Below are 18,965 nucleotides of genomic sequence, written 5' to 3'. Positions count from 1 at the left end.
GAACTCGTGGAACATCGAGATAAAGGATCTAAAATGGTGTAACATTGGCTACCGGTAGGGAGCTTTTAACTTACTCTTTTTTTTGTATACTAACTAATTTATCCTATCTCCTCATCCCCTCCGCCTCCCCCCTCCCCTATCCCCCTATCCCTTTTCTCTCTAGTTTACACCACGTTTATCTAATATCGTTAAGAGAGAGAACTCGTTTTCCAACATAAGATCATCGAACTTTTCACCTTTCCAGGTAGATACATGCATGTTAGCAAGTTTAATGTCGTTATCGTCGTGTGTTGGCTGTTCGTTAAGGGATCTTCAAGAAGTTGGTTAGTTTTTGCTATACCTCTCGGTGACCGCTTCATAATGCTTATCAAGGTGAAAATAAGAATTTAGTTTTTGTACCTGGCCGTTATCGAGCATATCGAGTTCGTTTCATTAACAAGCTCGTTCGCCAATCATTATCCCCCTTTTCTTCTTTTTCTTTTTCTTACCTTCTTTCTTTATTCATTTATTTCTTTTTGTTAATACGTCCGTTGCACTTTACTTCTTACCATACGATCTTTTTATTATCTTATTAATAACTTAACGGTTATCGTGTATTTATCAAGAAACGTCGTCTCTCTAGTAGGATGAAATAAAAAAAAAAAGATTATAAGAAGGAAAATAAAAAGAAACAAAAATAAAAATAAAAAATGACGTTGAGTGTGAGTTATAACATAGCAGTATAACAGCGTCGCCAACAAATTACGGTATATATATATATATATATATAACTTATAAATTAATTTATTTCATTTTTATTGTTAGATTTATTATACTTAACGCGTGAACTCGCCCCGAGAGATTCGCCAGATAGATATTATTATTTAATGCGATTTAAATATATCTATCACAGTCCATCTTTCTATTCCCCTCTCTCTATCTTTCTCTCTCTCTCTCTGCAATTGTAAGGAAATAAACTTCCTACATTTAGCGATGATTCAATTAAAACGATTACTCTTCCTCTCTCTCTCTCTCTCTCTTTCTCTTCGTCGCACGAAGAAAGTCATTTCCCGGTGCGAATTTCCTTCATAACGTAAACACAGTCAGGTAAATAGTTACGTTAATTTGTAGACGACGGCTTAAGTCTCGAAGAACAGGAAGCAGGTGAACCCAACTCTCTGCTTCCTCGAGCTGTCTTCTTCTTCCACCCGCTAAGAAAGGTAGCATTTCTTAATCATTATCCGACTTTCTACTTGGAGTCTTTGTGCAATAAACGCGTCGTCGTCTCCTCAAACTCTGACGACAACGAGGAGCTGGTGGTGGTGGACGGAGGGAGAAGGAAAAGAGTAAACGCGGAAACACGGAAATTACATTCGATTTCTCGTTTTCCAACTGAATTTGATCTTCCCCCTTTTCTTAATTCAACTCTCAACCTAGAAATAAATATATATACACACGTATAGCGTACTTTTAAATCCCGGAAATTGTCAATTGTATCTAACGATTTTTCTTAATCGTTTATCTTTCTTCTTCTTCTTTTCTTTTTTTTTTTTTTTTATTACTTTCTTCAAAATTCTTTCATTCCTTCTTCCTTTGTACGTAGTTGATTTTATTTCTATGGGTTTTCAGATTTGTGCAAATAAAGACATGAATTTCTAACCTTTTGAGGAAAAAGCAATAAAAGAAACCTTTTGAAAAAATCTATGGGGTTAAGATAAGTCTCGGTGGGATTGAATACGACATGTACGTTACGAAAGCCCAAGATATTTCGGTTCGATTTACTATTCGTTATTGAATAAATTTAAGTAAAGTTCTTTTGTAAATAAAACGTTTTTAGACGACGGTAATGTTCACATTTTATGAAACTACGTAAATAGAAAAGGATTATAAAGATATGGAAAGAAAGAAAAAGATAGGACCCTTTATCAAAAGTTAAACAAGATTATGGAAAGTTTTCGTATTAGTTGTGCTGTGTATGTGCATTCAAATCAGTTTATGTACTAATTAAAATAATAATAATACGAAGTAAATTTGTTTCTAAATTACATACACTTCGAATAAATAATTTCGTATCTTGATGTTTTATTAAATGAAAATTTTCAACTCGAATTTATCACCTGGCTAGAAACGTTAAAAACAAATGTAGTTTAGTTTAAATAATCCATGATATTAATAAAGTATATTAGAGAGTGTGCGACGTATCTTAAATTAATTAATTAATCGAAAAAAAAAATAAATATTATAGTTTAGAAACACGGGGTATATGATCGATGCACCTTCCTCTTCGAAATTCACCGTTGAACTGAGCCATTGTCCTCTAGAAAATTACTTTTATTAAATGTTGTTTATATGACTTTTCGAAAGTTACGCATGTGTATAAAGTGAATAATCCACCTAATCAATAAAATTTCAGATTAAAACGTTATGATTTTCGTATTCTTTTAATTTTTATGTAATTATTTTAATGCTCCTGCGCAGTGATGACTTCGAGGATAAAATTTAGCTGTAATATAAGTAGAATGCATTAGAGTATTAAAATAATTGTTAATTAAATGAAAGAAATGTGCATTGTTGTTTAAAAGCTCGGAATATACGATCTGTGTATCGTCCTCCTCGAAATTCACCGTTAGATTGGTTCATTGTTCTCTGTGAAATTTACTTTTATTGATTGTTGTTTATATTACTTTTATTATGCTTATGTACCATATAAGGAAAGTCATATAAACAAAATTCAATAAAAGCGAATCTCACAGAGGACAATGAACCAGTCTAACGACAGATTTCGTGTGAGACGGTGCTCCGAACATATATTCCGTGTTTTTAGATAACAATATAAATTTCATTCGATTAATAATCAATCTTTTACAGATATATCGCACACTCTGACGTACTTTATTAATATCTTGAATAGTTTCAATCAAATTACATTCCATAAACGAGTTTAACATGTAATAAATTTTCTATCCATAAATAATGCTGCTATTAAAATTATATTTATGATAGTTTAAACATAACGATAATTTGTTGCGCTTTACAATCTTTTTTTTAACAATATTTTATAGTTGTACATTTCTTATAATAATATTTAGAGTTTATGGTTGAATGGGGATTAAGAAAGTAAATCACGTAGAGGGTTGGATTGATCTTTAAATCAAACGAACTTGTGGCTACCGTTTCTGGCAGAGACTAGCTAGCATCGGTGCATCTACTACTCGCTATTTTTGATCATCGTAACTGATACATGAACTTTAACACACTTGAGTTCGACTAGTTAAAGGTCAAACGAGAGGAACGAAGTAATAATCCGACCCAGATCTATCGACGTGAAGCGTGCCGAATTTTCTTTCGACCTTATTTCATATGAATATAATACAGTTATACGAATGTCGTTTTTTATTGGTCGAATAATAAACACTAGGACAAATTTCTCGTGATATATTTCTCGATATATTTCGAGAAGAAACATCTGGAAGATGAAACGAGCTGACTGACTGACTGACTGACCCTCCCCGAAGCTTATAACCGCGATTATGTTCTTGCTGTTCGTACCACAACGTTCACGCCCTCTCCTACACGTTCTACACGTGGGAACTTAGGTACTTGCACGTTGAGAGTTCATACGTTATTTTTATATTTTTCTTTTTGTTATTCTTTTCTTTTTACATTTTTAAACTTTACCAGTTATTACATCGCGTGTATTCGCATAACAACACGATATCATCGAACATTTCTCATAGAAACTTCGTGGAAACACGAGAGGAACTTGGAGATGATACGAAGTAAGATACGATGATGAGAAATTCGTGCAAACATTTCTGATACCAAACTCGAGTAATTTTCAGTAAGAAATGACACGTTAATCAAATACAGGCTTTGCGATATGCGACCAACGCACGATAGAGAATCACGATTAAGTTCATACGAGATAATACGAAGTAAGACAATGCCAAGCTCTTATAGAGTAATAATATTACGTTTCTACGAATTGTATAATTATCGATGATTTTATGTTCTCATTGAAATGAATAGTTATTTTACTCGGAATTTTTAACTTGCAATGTAAACCAACTTTAGTGTCGAATTCGTTTATTCGTTTGTTCGTTCGACATGTAAAACGTTTTACGATCGAATACACGCCCCCTTCTAACGAGTTAACGTTATATTATCCGTATATTATTTGATAGGATAAATCGGTAGATGTATTACGAGTGATGTATGCGTGCTTATCTTGACTGCAACAGCAACAACAGCAATAGCAGCAGCCTCCATTCGGTTGGTTTTGGTTCGCTTTTTTCTTCCTTACGAGTGCACGATGAAAAGCATTGTTCAATATCGATCTATCTATCCAACTATCGATCGATCGGTCGATCGATCTATCGATCAAGGTTTTCCTCAGGCGTCGAAGGCGACGAGGCGTATTGAAAGTCGTGGAGACACCGTACGAAAGATCGTAGAACCGAGTAACTCCGTGACGGACACTAATGAGTTTGCGGTCGGTCTTTAAATCGACGATAGGTCACGCGGAACGTGAAAGTGCGCACCGCAAAGTACTCCTTCTTCTTCGTTCGCGCGAAAGATCTGATCGCCAAAGGAGGATACTTTAAGATATATATATATGTGTGTATATATATACTTATATACTACCACCAAGTTTATCTACTCTCTTGAGAATCGACAATCCATTTCGTGAGAAAACTCCTGATGAAACCTTAACTCGTCGAACGATTTCGAATGATAATAGAATGATATTATTGTTTTTAGATTTTAATCCGATATTCATTTTAATAATCAATTTTATAAGTATCGTAACATATTATCATAAGTATCGGTATTTGCGATATATTGTAGGTTTTTTTCTTTTTTCTTTTTTTTTCTAATTCGTATAGATAAAAATTGATCGTATCGATTCCTCGCACTTGGTCTACTTCTGATTGGTGGTTGCCAGCTTCTGACTTCTCTTCACGATACATTGTTTAACATAATGTATCGCTTGGACGATCGTAAAACACCGCTGAGGCTAGACCATAAATCATTCTTCTTACTTGTGTTGACTGCTATGAATAAGGACGAATAATTCAAAAGGGAAAATATTTGCTCCGCAGGAGTGCTGCTGCTGCTGCTGATGGTTGGTGGTGGTTGCTGCTTCGAAGGTGTTTCGAACTTGATCGTTAAGAAATCATTTTTATTATCCTTTTTCTTCTTTCCATCGATGTCTCTCGATAAACAATGAAATAACAAAATAAGTCAAAGACAAAAAGGAAGAAACGAAGGTGGTATTGGTTATTATTTCGACGCTTTCACTGTAATAACACCTTCGTTGAACTTTCTTATTGCAAGATTAGCGGTAAACTGAACCTCTAGCACAAACAATATTTTCTTCTATCTGTTTCTCAAATCAAATTTCAAATGCGAGAATCAGGACGGAAAGGAGGAATCATTTTTTCTTTTCTTTTTCTTTTTTTTTCTTTCTTTACCTTTACGTAGCAAATCTCGTCGTCAATAATTTATCGTAAAACCCGACGATAAAGAGGTTGACTTCTTCCTTTTCTATCGATTTTTCTCTCTTTCGGTTTCACTTTAACCGTGCGAGACTGTTCAAAGTTACGCGTTTCGTTTGAAATTCCGTGTAAGTTTGTGGGGATCGATCGAAGAAAGAAAGAAAATAAAAAAGAACAAATATCTAGCTAGCTAGGCCCTTTCTCGACACACTATACTGAATATTTGAACAATCTAAATCGGATTTCTAACGGATTGTCACGTGGAAATAGACGAAACTATAGGTGGAATATTTAGTACCTTGTTGCTTGCTTACGCGCGTTGGGCAACAACAACCTTGATCGAGATCTATTTTCTTTTTTTATTCGAACTGAATTACAATGATGACGATGACCTCTTTCTATATATAAAAAATAGAAAAAAAATTCCTAAATTAGTATACGTCATTATTCGAATAAGATATCGTACACATGTAGCAAGGACCATACCGGATTTCAGGAAGATGACCCTGAATTACATTTTGTAATTGTAATTTGGTCGAGGAAAGGGTATCGTAAAGTTAGGGTCATTTTTAGATCACAATCGTATCGGATGCCGAAATACTCGTGTGCCTAATTGCTTGGCGAATTGTTCATTCAACTATTAGGGTTTCGTGGGAGGAAACAAACGATTGTTCTTGGTCCAACTCTAGGAAGGAAGGAAGGAAGGAAAGAGAGAGAGGGAAACCTTGAAAGAATAAAACTTCGTTTGCAAAGGCGTCGTATAATGATCATCATATTTACGACGTGTATTCGAAAAGGCGAGACGAGATTATCCATGGGATTATGAAGTCCATTAAATCAGAAATTATCTTTCTTTACACTGCGTACATTGTTCGAGCTAACGATAATCCGTTGATCATCTTCCCGTTCGTGTTAACTCGCGAGAAATTCGTGTACGAACGTACGACACGAATTATGTTTAATATTTAATAATTAACGAGCCGTAAATTTGTATACGTTTAACGTTTTCTTATCAAGGATGATTTCTAATCGTCGATCAATCGATTATTTTAAAACGAATATCGAATCTACCTCGAAGAAGAAACCCATTCGTGCGAATAATCATCGGAATGATTCGAAAATGGTGAAAGAAAGTGTCCTGTGTTCAACGATCTATCCAATTTCTTCCAAGACTCTCTTGCAAACGTAGATAGATAAAAATACTTATCTCACGTTCGTCGTATTGTTTAACACTGATTATTAATAGTGATATATCAAAAACGGGGGAGGAGATAAGATGATTCGCGGTCTGAAGTTTTTTGTACATCTGGTAAAAAACGTTCGTCAAATTGCTGTTCGAGCTTGTTTCCATTAAACCATCTAAGGATAATAATCATTCGTTTTTGCACCTGTTATCTTTCTTATTTTTTTTTTTTTTTAAATTTTATTTAACGAATAAATAAAATCGAACGAGAGAGTCGGAAGATAACTATAGTTTGGATGAAAAATAGTAATCTTACTTGCTCGCTTGCGTGCGAAATTAAAATTACTTTCGCGTGACATGAGAAACTTAGAAATAACATAGGTATAAGAAAAATAAAAATACGTGAAAAAATAAAATATACGGTAACTCCTTTAACGCGTCGTCTTTACATATCTACTTACTCTCATGGGGTACGTCGTTTATGGTATGGTGTGTAGTGCATCCGGATCTCGTAACGGGAGCGACGAGCACGCCCGGAAAGTTGAAACATGTGACTCAACATTAAAGACTCCTCTAGGTGCTGACAATTAAGCGCGAGCCAGCCCTTTGGCGTACACTGCCTGCCTGCCTACTGCCAAGACGATGATAATTATTTTCGTCACGATATCCGGGGAGGTCTTTTCATCCTCCTCCTTCTTCTCATCCTCCTCCCCCTCCCCTTCCTCCTATTCCTTCGTATCTTTCTGTTCGCATATTGCTCTTAATTTTCTCGACATTCTTCCAATTCATTTTAGGATCCTCCGATTATTGTAATTTTTCTTTAAACATTATTAATAAAAACGATGAGAAAAATCCAATACTTCAAACACGAGTAACAACACCTCCGGCTGTCGGCTGTTGTTGCTGCTTTCACGGATGATCAAAATGAAAAGGGAAACGTTAGTATTTTACTTTCTATTCTTCTCTCTTGAGCCACCATATGATCTGTGAGAATCGATAATAGTAATAATCGGATTAAGTTTGAATATGTCATTTACAGAAGTTTACCGATCAAATTTCTTTAACTTATACCTTTTTTCCCTATCTACCATTCTCCAACCCTCCTAATTTATTGTTCGTACTATTTCAGATTTCTCATATTTATTGTACTCGAAGACCCTCTTTTATCTTAATCGTGTATTATCGAAGTACTTACTTTTTACAATCGAATCGATTATCTTATAAGACGATGGGTAGGTCGTTTTTATTATCTATTTTGCCGATCTTAGGTATGGGCAGGAGGGAAAAGTTACGAGTTAGAAAGTTGTGCTTAAAGGCTTCTTTCTTTTCCCCCCCTTTCTCTCTCTCTCTCACTCACTCTTTCATTCTGTCTCTCATACTATTTCAAGTGTACACCATAGTTCGTATAATAGAGTAGTGGGATACGTACTACGAGATGCTCGAATGATTCTTGCTTACCTGCTTACTTGCTTACTTGCTTACTTGCTTGCTTTCTTTCTTCAGTGGTGGAACCTTTAATTGCTCGCCCGTAAATGGCATTAACGCATCGTTACATGCAATGAGGTAACGATGCACCGCTTGTGCGGTAACGACTATGCGTATAAAACCGCGAACGATAACTAGTCTCGAAGACGTTCATTAGTAACGCCGAACAATTACTAAAGAATATAAACTACCTAGCGATGGGTGGGTAGTTGGTGGCTACGCTGCACTTTTTTTCTTTTTTTCTTTTTTCTTTTCTTTTCTTTTTTATATTTTTTTTTTTTTTATCAAAATATATCTTCCTCGTCCGGTTGAATACGTTATTAAACTATTACCTTAGGATTTTTCTATTTGTATCTTCTTGTCGTCGGTATTATTTTATAAAAGGAAAAAGGATAATCGTTTCGGATTCGTTCGAAATTAAAATTGATAACGTGAATTTAAAATAAAAAAAAAAAATAGAGGTTAATATAACATTGATATATGTAGGAAATATTCAAATGACTCGTAGGGGAGTAGAAATACATGAAAATATAATTCATACGGTCGAATAAAAGAGGAAACACATAATAAATAATAGAAATAGAAAATTGGATAAGAGAAAAGACGCGTTGAATTTCGTTTGTTATACGCACACGCGACATCAAATCATTCCCTTTATTTATACATCTTTATTACGTATAGAAGGGCTGGAATGTTCAGAGTCTAGCACGTGGAAAATACGATATACTCAATCTATTTGATTCTATTGCACGAAAAAAAGGGCAAACCCTTCGAACGATTCAAACTCGAACGGTGGTACTCGACAATAGAAAAAAAAAAAAAAAAAGAAGAAGAGGAAGAAAAAAACATTTTCACGAATTACATGCAGCATTCCAATCTTCATCGTCGTTCGTTCTTATTATCTTCGATCAGTCGTTGTAAAAAAATAAAAAATAAAAAGGGGGACAGGTGGACAGGGGAAAAAGAAAAATTTGAATGATTAACTTTTACCAGGGACAAAATAATTTCAAACTACTATACTTAAATAATATACTACTACTAGAATACTACGAAACTACGATATATATATACATGCGAATACGAGCATGCGAAAAGTAAATTAGGCGAGTAGAGACGCGATCGATCACGACGATCGTCTGTCTTTGAGGTTTGCGTGAGGCGCCACAGCAACAACCCTTTCGATGAGAAAGGAAACTAAGGAATAATTATTGCTTATTAACCAAAAAAAAAAAAAGGAACAGGTTGCTTTGATTAATTATTCAATCATTATGGCACAACCTTTCGTCAATAATTATTTATTCCTTATTTTATTATTAATCTCTCGTTTCGTAAGTATCCTCTCGAGATATCACATCGATCGTTCGATCTATTTATTCGCAAGGTAAGCAACGTTTAATAGGATTACTTATTTATTTCTTTTTCTTTTGATTTTTTTTTCTTTCCCCCCATGGTACGTTTGTTAATAATAATCAATAATTACGACACAAATGATCGTGATCAGAAACCTAGACACACACATATATATCTAATCTTATTACTATAATGTATTATTATCGATTCTATCCGTAAAGAAAAAGTGGTAAATCGGCATATGAATATTCATTAGCCAGGTCGACACTCGTAACATAAAATGAACTTGGGAGGAGGAGGAGGAGGAGGAGGAGGAGGATGAAGGGGTGAGGGGTTCTTAGTAATAATATAAGTCTCGAAAATGTTCTCACGTGTTAAAGAATTCGATCTTACGATGAGTGAAGTTAAGTTACCCTATTCCCACCTTGTGGTTATGCGATAGAGAAAGGGGATGATGAAAGATCGGTAGATTCTCAAACCTTCTCCGTTTTTCATCATCATTGATATGCACGACACGAGAAAAGAAGCTTGGTGTGATGAGAATGTTCGATATCATCGGTGCTACTACTACCAACCACCTCGCATATTATTCCATCTTCTCTTTTCTTCTTCTTCTTCTTCTTCTTCTTCTTCTTCATCCTATTGCCTCGGATATTTCTACTAAACATTTTTAACCATGTAATTCCTGTTTTATAACTCGATTCATTCTCGCTGTCCTCGATATGTTTTTATGTATGTGTTCGTGCGTTCATGCGTGCGTGCGTGCGTGCGATCTTGATGACAAGTTGAGAAACTTTATTGGGTAAATTCTGTTCGCGTTAAAAAAAAAAAAAAAAAAAACTCTCCCCCCCCCTGGGAGAGAAAATTGTTGAATTATTATAATTAGAAATATTTTCCACAGTCTTTTGATAAGCACTCGTGTAAACGTTTGCAATAAACGTTTGCAGGTTCCGTGCACTTATAATAGTCAGGAGGAAGGGAGGGAAGTATCGGGTGACTCGGAAATTCTGAAATTAGCGTCGCCGCCGTTCTCATTACGATTTCGTCTCTTCTCCTGAGTTTAAAGCACTCACTTTTTCTCTTTTTATTTTCATTTTTATTTCTCTTTTTCTCTTTACGTGCGTGCATATTCGTATTCATTGATTTTTTCGTTCTGGCACTCTTCAGAGAGAGAGAAAAAGAGAGAGAGAGAGAGAGAGAGGTCGTCAACCTCGAAGCTCGTGCAGCAGCTGCTGCTGTTGCCACTGCTGCTGCTGCTGCTGTTGTTGCTGGTGCTGTTGCTGTCGCTACTGACACATTAGATTCCTCAGTGTTACTCTTGTTTATCTGTCTAGCTTCTTGTCAATGAGAGACTCGGGTTTTAATGGTTAACGTACACGAATTACGAGCGTAATTTATTTTTCCTATATCTCTACGATTGAAACTTTTCTTCGTTCGAACATCAGCACTATCCCGAAGAGTTGAGGTAGACGAGTGGGATAGAAAAAAAGGGGGGTAGGGTGAGTAGGAGTAGGATAAAGGAAAAGAAGAAGAAGGAAACTTGTGTACGTAGATGTTAATTGGCGTAAGATAAAATGATCGACGGCCTATCGGCATGCTCGAATAGAGTCAGGAACGTTAAATGATTCGCCAACTCGAAGATTTGAATTATCGAGTTGCGAATAAGGAACGTTATTGGTCGTCCCGAACGTTTATCTATTTCTTTTAGCTTGCAACTCGCATTGTTCGACAAATGATGAAAAATGAATGTTAGATTTAATCATTTTACATTTATCATATAAATATATTCGACAATTTTGAATTCAGATCGTTCGATCATCGTTATTCGATCATTAACACTTCGTAATATTCATCGATCGTACGATTGAATATATATAGGTGCAATTTTGTCCGGAAAATTTGTAATCCCTTCCCCGAGTATTGCGATTATTAATGAGAATGATATTTAACCATTAAAGAAGTCTCTGTGTGGATAATACGGGAAAGATGATAAATCTTTGATTTTATTCTTGGACCCCTCTTCTCGATGTCGATCGTTTATCGTTTCGAGTATGAACCTCGACCTCCCTGATAATTGTGTGATTTTTTTAACGAACATAAGATAAATTGTCGGTTACAGTAAGATAATTAGTTGTTGAGTATAGTATAATAGTAGAAATCTTTTCGTTATGTATAGAAAATTGTTTAAAAATATAATATATATATATAATTTATATATCATTTTATTATATAGATCGAACATCTTTATCAATGATAGTTTTTGTTATAGGACACATTTGATGGTATCTATAAATAAAGTTTTAATTGGAGTAAAACATGTGGGTTAGGTACACAATTATGATCGTTGGAACAATGTTGAGCGTGAACGATTGTGTCGTGTTAATTCGCTTTGGAAATAGACGCATTGTGTTTTTTTTTTCTTTTTTCTTTTTAAAAGAAACGGGACGCGTGTTCGAGTATTATATAGTACTATGTGTTACGGTGGTGAAGAAGAAGAGAGGAACAATATAATTGTTTGTTCTTGCTTAGCTGTCGTTTTAGTGCACTCTATTGCTCATAGTTTTTATTCTCTATGTACGTAATCAAGTATATATATATATGTAGATATGATTGAGACTTTTATACGTAACTTTATACGGAATAAAATAATTATTGCATTAGAAAATAAAGAAATAAATAAAATAATGACAAAATTGATAATCAAGGAATATATAACGATCACTCGAGTATTGTTTATAAGGGTTTGTTGAGAGAAGCTCCGAAGAAGAGCATCGATGCTAAATACACACGCACACATTCACACGTATACATATTCATAGAAACCTAAATCCACACACAAGTTAGTGCTTGCTTTCGACTTTCCCTTTTTCTCGTCGGGCTGACGGGAAAAGAAGAAAGGGTGTGTAAGCAAACGATGCCGGTGTTATAAGAGAAAAAGAGAGAGTAGATCATGGTCGAGTTGACGGCTAGACGAGGAGGTAGGTACCCTTTGTCTCCGTTCAGCAGCTGTTAACAATTTTTGGTATACGACCGTCTGGCTTCACCGATGTGTAAGAGTGAAAAAAAAATTGGTGACGCTAGGTAGAAAATGGGTAGGAGTAGTACCTAGTTCGAATGACGATAAACGAGGAGGAGAACTTCGACGACGACGATGATGACGACGAAGAGGTTGAGTGACTTTCACGCTTTTACGCTTTCGAACGAAAGCTTTTGCTCGCTTATGAATAAGTATGAACGCGAAACGAACGAAGGAACGAACGAACGAACGAACGAGGTTGTTGTTGCTGCTGCTGGTGCCTTCTGTTAGGTACTATATACATATATACATGTATAATCTGAAATCTCTTCGAGGTTGATGGCTCCTTGAGAGAGGGTGAAACGCATGACGGAAAATCTTCAAGGCCTCCCTTTGTCTCCGTTACCGTCTCGTAGTTCGCTGTTTCTCGATTTCTTGCGCCACGATCTTTTCCCGTTTGCTGAATAATGTAAACGTTTCCAACTTTTCTTCTTATCCTCGGCTATATATATATATTTACTTACCTATAACACAACGTACGTTTTTCTTAGATAAATATGTATTTGATTTTTCGTATTGCGTTTTATCTGAAAGATTCGTATAGAAGAAATGTGTATTTTTTAAGTATTTATACTTCCCGCGGCTTGTACAAAAATCAATTTGTTAAGATGGAACATTTTTTTTTTTGTATTTTATTTGATAATGATCGATGGTGTTTAAACGACATCGATAAATCGTAAGATAATTATATATCGATGGTTGTGCTCGATATTGCAGAGGATCTACTTTTAATTGTTTTTCTTTATTTCTTTTTATTGTGGAAGTTAAAACGGTTTTTTATTTGAGCAGGAACGAGCAAGTTTTTAGGCCAAAAACACACAAGGGAGGAAGAGCAACTTTCAAAAGATCGACTTAGGTCCTCCTTTCGAGAGTTCGTTCGAGATTAGCTGCGCATGCGCGTCACTTGCCGCGCCGGTGGTACGGAGAGTGGTGGGGGAATAACCGAGTTGCCTTACCGCAGCGTGCGCGCCAGTGTATCAGTAGCCGCGCGTTCGTCGAACTGTTAGGGTCGTTTATTTATAAACATAATTTTTCGTTGAACTAGTCGCGTTTCGTAGTTTCGTTTTCTTCTTCTTCTTCTTCTTCTTTCTTTCTTCCATTCCTCTACGCAGGATAAAAAGAAGAAGTATCGTATTATTCGAAACGCTTGTTCCGAAAACCGATAGTCAAATTATTTCAACGATGTGTCTCGGAGACAATATTTGGGAAAAAATTTGAGATCGTTGAAAAAAAAATGTTGTTCGTTATTTACGTTCCTTTAAAGTCGAGACGACGACAACGACCAAACACGTGACCGGTAATTAACCTGAGATCGAAAAACCATTATAATACGTCGCGTGTTGTGCTATCGAGTGAATATCTATTATAAAGAAGAATTTAGTGAAATCAGTGACCCGTGTCCGGTGTGGCGATTCTGACTTCTCATGGTCTTCGAGAATATCGAGATGCGGAACCCAGGGTTCCTTCTGGAGGATGCCAGACATGGATATATTCAATACATTAGGTAAACATTTAACTCCCCATTTATATGAAATATAAATGAAATACATGATTATAAATGAAACGAACGTGTACGCGATTTTTGCGAATTACGTAAATGTGCATATACATGTGCACACGCATCTACTTGTATTGGTACGTACAAAAGGTACATCAATGATTCGTTCGTTTTAAAAGATTATTTTTTTTTCATCAACTGTCAAGAGAATCGTCCTCTGTATCTATTAAAGAAAACAAATTACATAGCTACGTTTCTACTCTCTCTGAATGAATCAAATACCGAGTGGTAAACCACTGACGTGAGTGAGTTTATCTGATCCGGATTTCCTCCTCGTTGACGGACGTCCTCGATTCGCTATATAATATTTATTATATTTTCCTCCATATAGTTTTCCCGGAATGATCGAATTTTTCAATAGGCAAAATTATTTTCAACACTAAACATATTTATCACGCGGTGAGAGAATATTACACGCGAGATAGAATTTTCTACCACCTACTATGTATAGATATTTAATTTGGTATGCATTTACGTGATAGACGTGAAACGTTATTGGACACGTAATAGACACGGACGAGCTTGTAAATCCTATGATATCCCAAAGAAAATCGTTTTCATAACGAGTAGTAGTAGTAGTAGTAGTAGTAGTAATAGTAGTAGTAGTAGTAGTAGCAGTAACAGCAGCTGCATGCGAAAATGCTTTTTCACTGATGGAAAGATCGTTTTCCCCTTCTTCTTCTTCTTCTTCTTCTTCTCTTTCACTGATATTAGACGTTGGAATGACGTGGGTCGTTTGGTGCATCGCAGACTTACCGTCGTCGTTTCCCTTCCAGACGGGAAGAGTTTCTTTGAAATATATATTTACATCGCACTTCGACACCGGCGTTCATTTCTCTCACGTTATAGGTTTATTCTTCGATCTAATTGAACAAGTGTTCGAACGAAACTTAAACTTTGTTAGTTAAACTCGTGTCCCGTTGCCTTTTTTCCTTTCTTTTATTTTTTTTTTTCTCGATCGTTTCAATATTTACACCCTATATAATAATAACGTATAGTCTAACATTCATTTTATCCGCGTTAATATAATATTTATCGATATAATTAATAATTACTATTTCAAAAATGTATGATCGTTAATTTTCTCGCACGAACAAGTCAGCTGATTCCTGCGAGAACAGCTGCACACGTTTTTTTTCTTTGTATTTGTTAGAGAAAGTTTAAGGCTCGTTATAATCCCCTAAAGTTACTTTTTTCTTTTTTTTTTTTTAAATAGAACCCCCAACTGTGTATTCTATACAGTAGACCTTTAAATCTTTAGAAACTAGTCTCCGACTAATCTCGTCGTATTGGTGCCTTCTCGGAATACTCACTTTTCTTTCTTTGTTTATTATTTTCTTTTTTCTTTTTTTTATCTCTTTTTAACAATTGTTTGAACGTAGACGAATAGACGATTTTACCGACATTTTATTGAAAGAAAAAAAAAGATTAAAATATAAATAAATCCAAAACCCGATAAACGTCGAACGAGAATATCTTTTTTCTTTTCTTCTTTTTCTTTTTTTTTCCTTTCACGCAAATTATGTAAATGTTAAAAAGGTCTCTCCGTAAAAAGTTTTGTAAAAGTTGACATATTTTTTCCTTTAGTCATTGTACAGGGGAGAGTTTCATCTTTCCAGCACGGTAAAGAGGAAAAGCCTTGACATTTGAAAGTTGTAACCTTTAGGAAGATATTTTATAAGTGTGTCGTTTGTATAAACTGCGTTAAATGTTGGGAGAAGGTAAACGTTTGTATTCGAAGATGCGAGCTCGTTTCAAATTATTCAATTATAATTTAAGTATCATTAAATTAATCCCAGTAGAGATTTATCGATCACGTACCATGCAATATACGACATAAGCACAGTGTAGTAGTAGATTCAGTTCTCGTCCTTCGCTATTCCATAGCGATGTGGTGTGTTGCTTGGAAACGATAGTCACAACAGAGACGAACGTGGCGTGTTGTGGTAGTAGTAGTGACGTAGGTGATTAGAACGTTTTATCTGCTTGTTCCTAAGAAACTAAAAACTAGCAGTATACGTACATTTTGAATCATTCTAAACACGACTCGTGTTAGAATCGTATCTTAGATTGCAACGAGAAAAAGAAATTTCGAAAGAAATTGTTCTACTTGTTGTTAAGTAATAAAGTGTATCGTAAGAAGCAGAATAAGAAGAATAAGAAGAAGAAGGACTAAAATTTCTTTATCGAATCGTAATCAAGGAAATTTGATTATATTATTATTATTATTATTATTATTATTATTATTCTGGTGCACAGGACAACCGCACTTAACTTCTATGCTGCAATAGCTTGCAACAACACAACACACACATACACACACACACAAGTAACGAATGAAATAACTTCCTGGTACTAGGCGAGGTTGCTAACCCAACGACGACGACGACGACGACACGACGGATCGATATGATGCCATCAACTTGGAATTCTAGCTTTATAAAATCTTTTGCCGGTAGCGTTAACTTTTTTCTTCTATTTTTCTTCTTCTTCTTCTTCTTCTTCTTATTTTCCACCGATTCTATCGTCGGTGATTTCATGAAAATCATCGTACGAGAGTTGGTTGCAAGTACTATGTATTATTATACTACATATGCAACGGATAATATTCTGCTGCTGCTGTTGCTGCTGCTGTTATACACGCTGTAAAGAAAATCGTTGGACAATTTTAACACCCTTGTCGTTGGTCCCTATCATGCATGCACCGATTTGCATTCCGTTATCTTCACGTTTCTACGTTTCCTTCACGAGGACACGTTATTGTTATCTCTCCTATCGTTGATGCTGCTCGTACATTTTTACGTTGATAATAATTTTTCAATCTACTGCACGCGCGACGCAATCTTTTATCATTTTTTTTTTACGTCTCTCTTTTTTCGTTTCGTTTAATTTTATTTTCGTAAATTCGTAATGGGAATAAAAATATCAAGCAATTACGTGTTTTTATAAGTATCGAATGCAAGATAAATTATTCGAAATTTTGACGACAAAAGTAAAGCAAAGAGAGAGAAAGGATTATATTTTTTATTCTATACAAAATTAAACATAAAATGAAGAAATTCGGTTTTTATATTGGTAATATTAAAAATAAAACACACACATATCCGTCCAATAAGATTTTTATTACTTATCGAAATTTCAAATGTTTCTCTTTTAAATGATAATTTTTTTATTTGACACTATGTATATACAAGTTGATGATACCGAAATAAAATTTTGGATTGACGTGTGTATGTATATACACGTCGAATGCAGTTAACTGGTTAAAAGGTTAATTGAAAGAAAGTATTTTTCTCGTTATCGTGTAGATTTTATTTCTTCTTCCTGACGTTACAACATTTTGTAATAGCTTATTTAATAGCGAGTATAAAGCAATTCAAATAAAATAAAATAAAAGAAAATAATGACAAGCCTTAAATGGGACTCTTACTCGGTAATTTGAATAATTGTATAACGAAATAAGAATATTTTTACGAGCCTACAATTTTACTCCACAATAAAAAGTCACAAAATTACAGAAAGAGAGAGAGAGAGAGACAACGCACAAATTTTAATGAATTATTTGGGTATAATCATTTTGCTAGTTGTCGAGTAATAAGTTTTCCACGTAATTTGACCCCAATTGGTTAGTTATGTATATTAAAACGAGTTAATGTATTTTATAAAGATTTAAATGTCGAATAAGATTTCATTGAGTCATCCCTCATATTGTAAGAGAAGACGTCAATGAATGAAATTTATTTAGAATTCTTTTGTACAGGATTTAACACATACGTAAAGCTTTTAAATTGAACGAGGTATGTTCATCGAGAATAAGAAGAAGATATTTTATAGATACACGTCGAGGGAGGAGCATATTATCACGTTACGTACACGTGAGGATAGAAATTCATATGCTTCGATCGTTGAACGAGAACGTATGAGTAGAATATACGATAGAATGAAAGAAAAAGAAGAAAAATAAGAATAAGAAGAAGAAGAGAAGAAACTTTTAGCATATATATATCAGATTTACTAGACCCTAATGATAGATTAAACAAATAATGATCGATATAGATCGATGCACCCCATAGATATAAAATACCATAGAACAAGAGGATTGCTTTGTTCCCTTGCTACCTTAACCCCTTGGGTACATTTGACGTCTGAGACACGTCATTCAATTTTTGTCCCTAGGAGCGGATGACGTGCCTAAGACGTCAAACCAGAAATTAAACTTTTAGGTACAATTTATTTCATTTAGTTTTATTTTGTTGTTACATATTAATTTATTTTTGTTTTGCAATTCTAATTACTTGAAGACATCTTAATATTACAACATATGTCACCAATATTTTAGAAATAAATACATTCTTACCCAAAATGTATTGCCTTTACATACTACTCCTAGCAACCAAAAATTAATTCCGTACCACATGCAAATGTTTTCTCAAATAAATCCGTACTCAAGGGGTTAATCTTTTTCTCCTGCTTTTTTTTCTCTTTTTTTGAAGTTATACTTCTTTTGGCGCATTGGGGAAAATGTAATGGGGAGTGATTTTGTTCCGAGCGTCTGGAAAAACGACACCATGAAGTTTGTCGGGTATTTACGACGCGCGGCAAAGCGATTTCAAGTATACGGCATGAAGTTGTCTTCTCTTCTTCTTCCCCCTTTTTTTTCTCAAGCGGGTCACCCATCCAAATACTAATCGAACTCAGCGCTGCTTTACTTAAATGATCGAGCGAGAACTAATGCTGTAACCGCGCCATGACTGTTGACGCGTGAAGTAATTCAATATATCTTTTTTATATTTAGTGTGGACTGATATCTATATTTTGATATTTTCTTTTTCTTTT

The 18,965-nt window shown here is 34.9% G+C and overlaps 1 protein-coding gene across 3 annotated transcripts in view; it reads left to right on the top strand.

Annotated features, from left to right (window-relative positions):
• The window catches only part of LOC122525784 (protein phosphatase Slingshot homolog 2), a 106,696-nt gene that overhangs the window by 14,517 nt on the left and 73,214 nt on the right, over positions 1-18,965 (top strand). The window contains exon 1 of one of the 3 annotated variants that reach the window (XM_043648738.1): positions 13,557-14,075. The exons of the other annotated variants lie outside the window; for them this stretch is intronic. Coding sequence (XP_043504673.1) covers positions 13,996-14,075 — 80 coding nt within the window. The 5' untranslated portion in view covers positions 13,557-13,995. Of the gene's footprint in view, positions 1-13,556; positions 14,076-18,965 lie in introns of those variants that run through there. 3 annotated transcript variants of the gene reach the window in all.

Source organism: Polistes fuscatus, unplaced genomic scaffold (genome assembly GCF_010416935.1).
Source record: "Polistes fuscatus isolate 324 unplaced genomic scaffold, CU_Pfus_HIC Scaffold9, whole genome shotgun sequence".
Lineage (NCBI taxonomy): Eukaryota > Metazoa > Arthropoda > Insecta > Hymenoptera > Vespidae > Polistes > Polistes fuscatus.
This window is presented reverse-complemented; position numbering and strand designations above follow the sequence as displayed.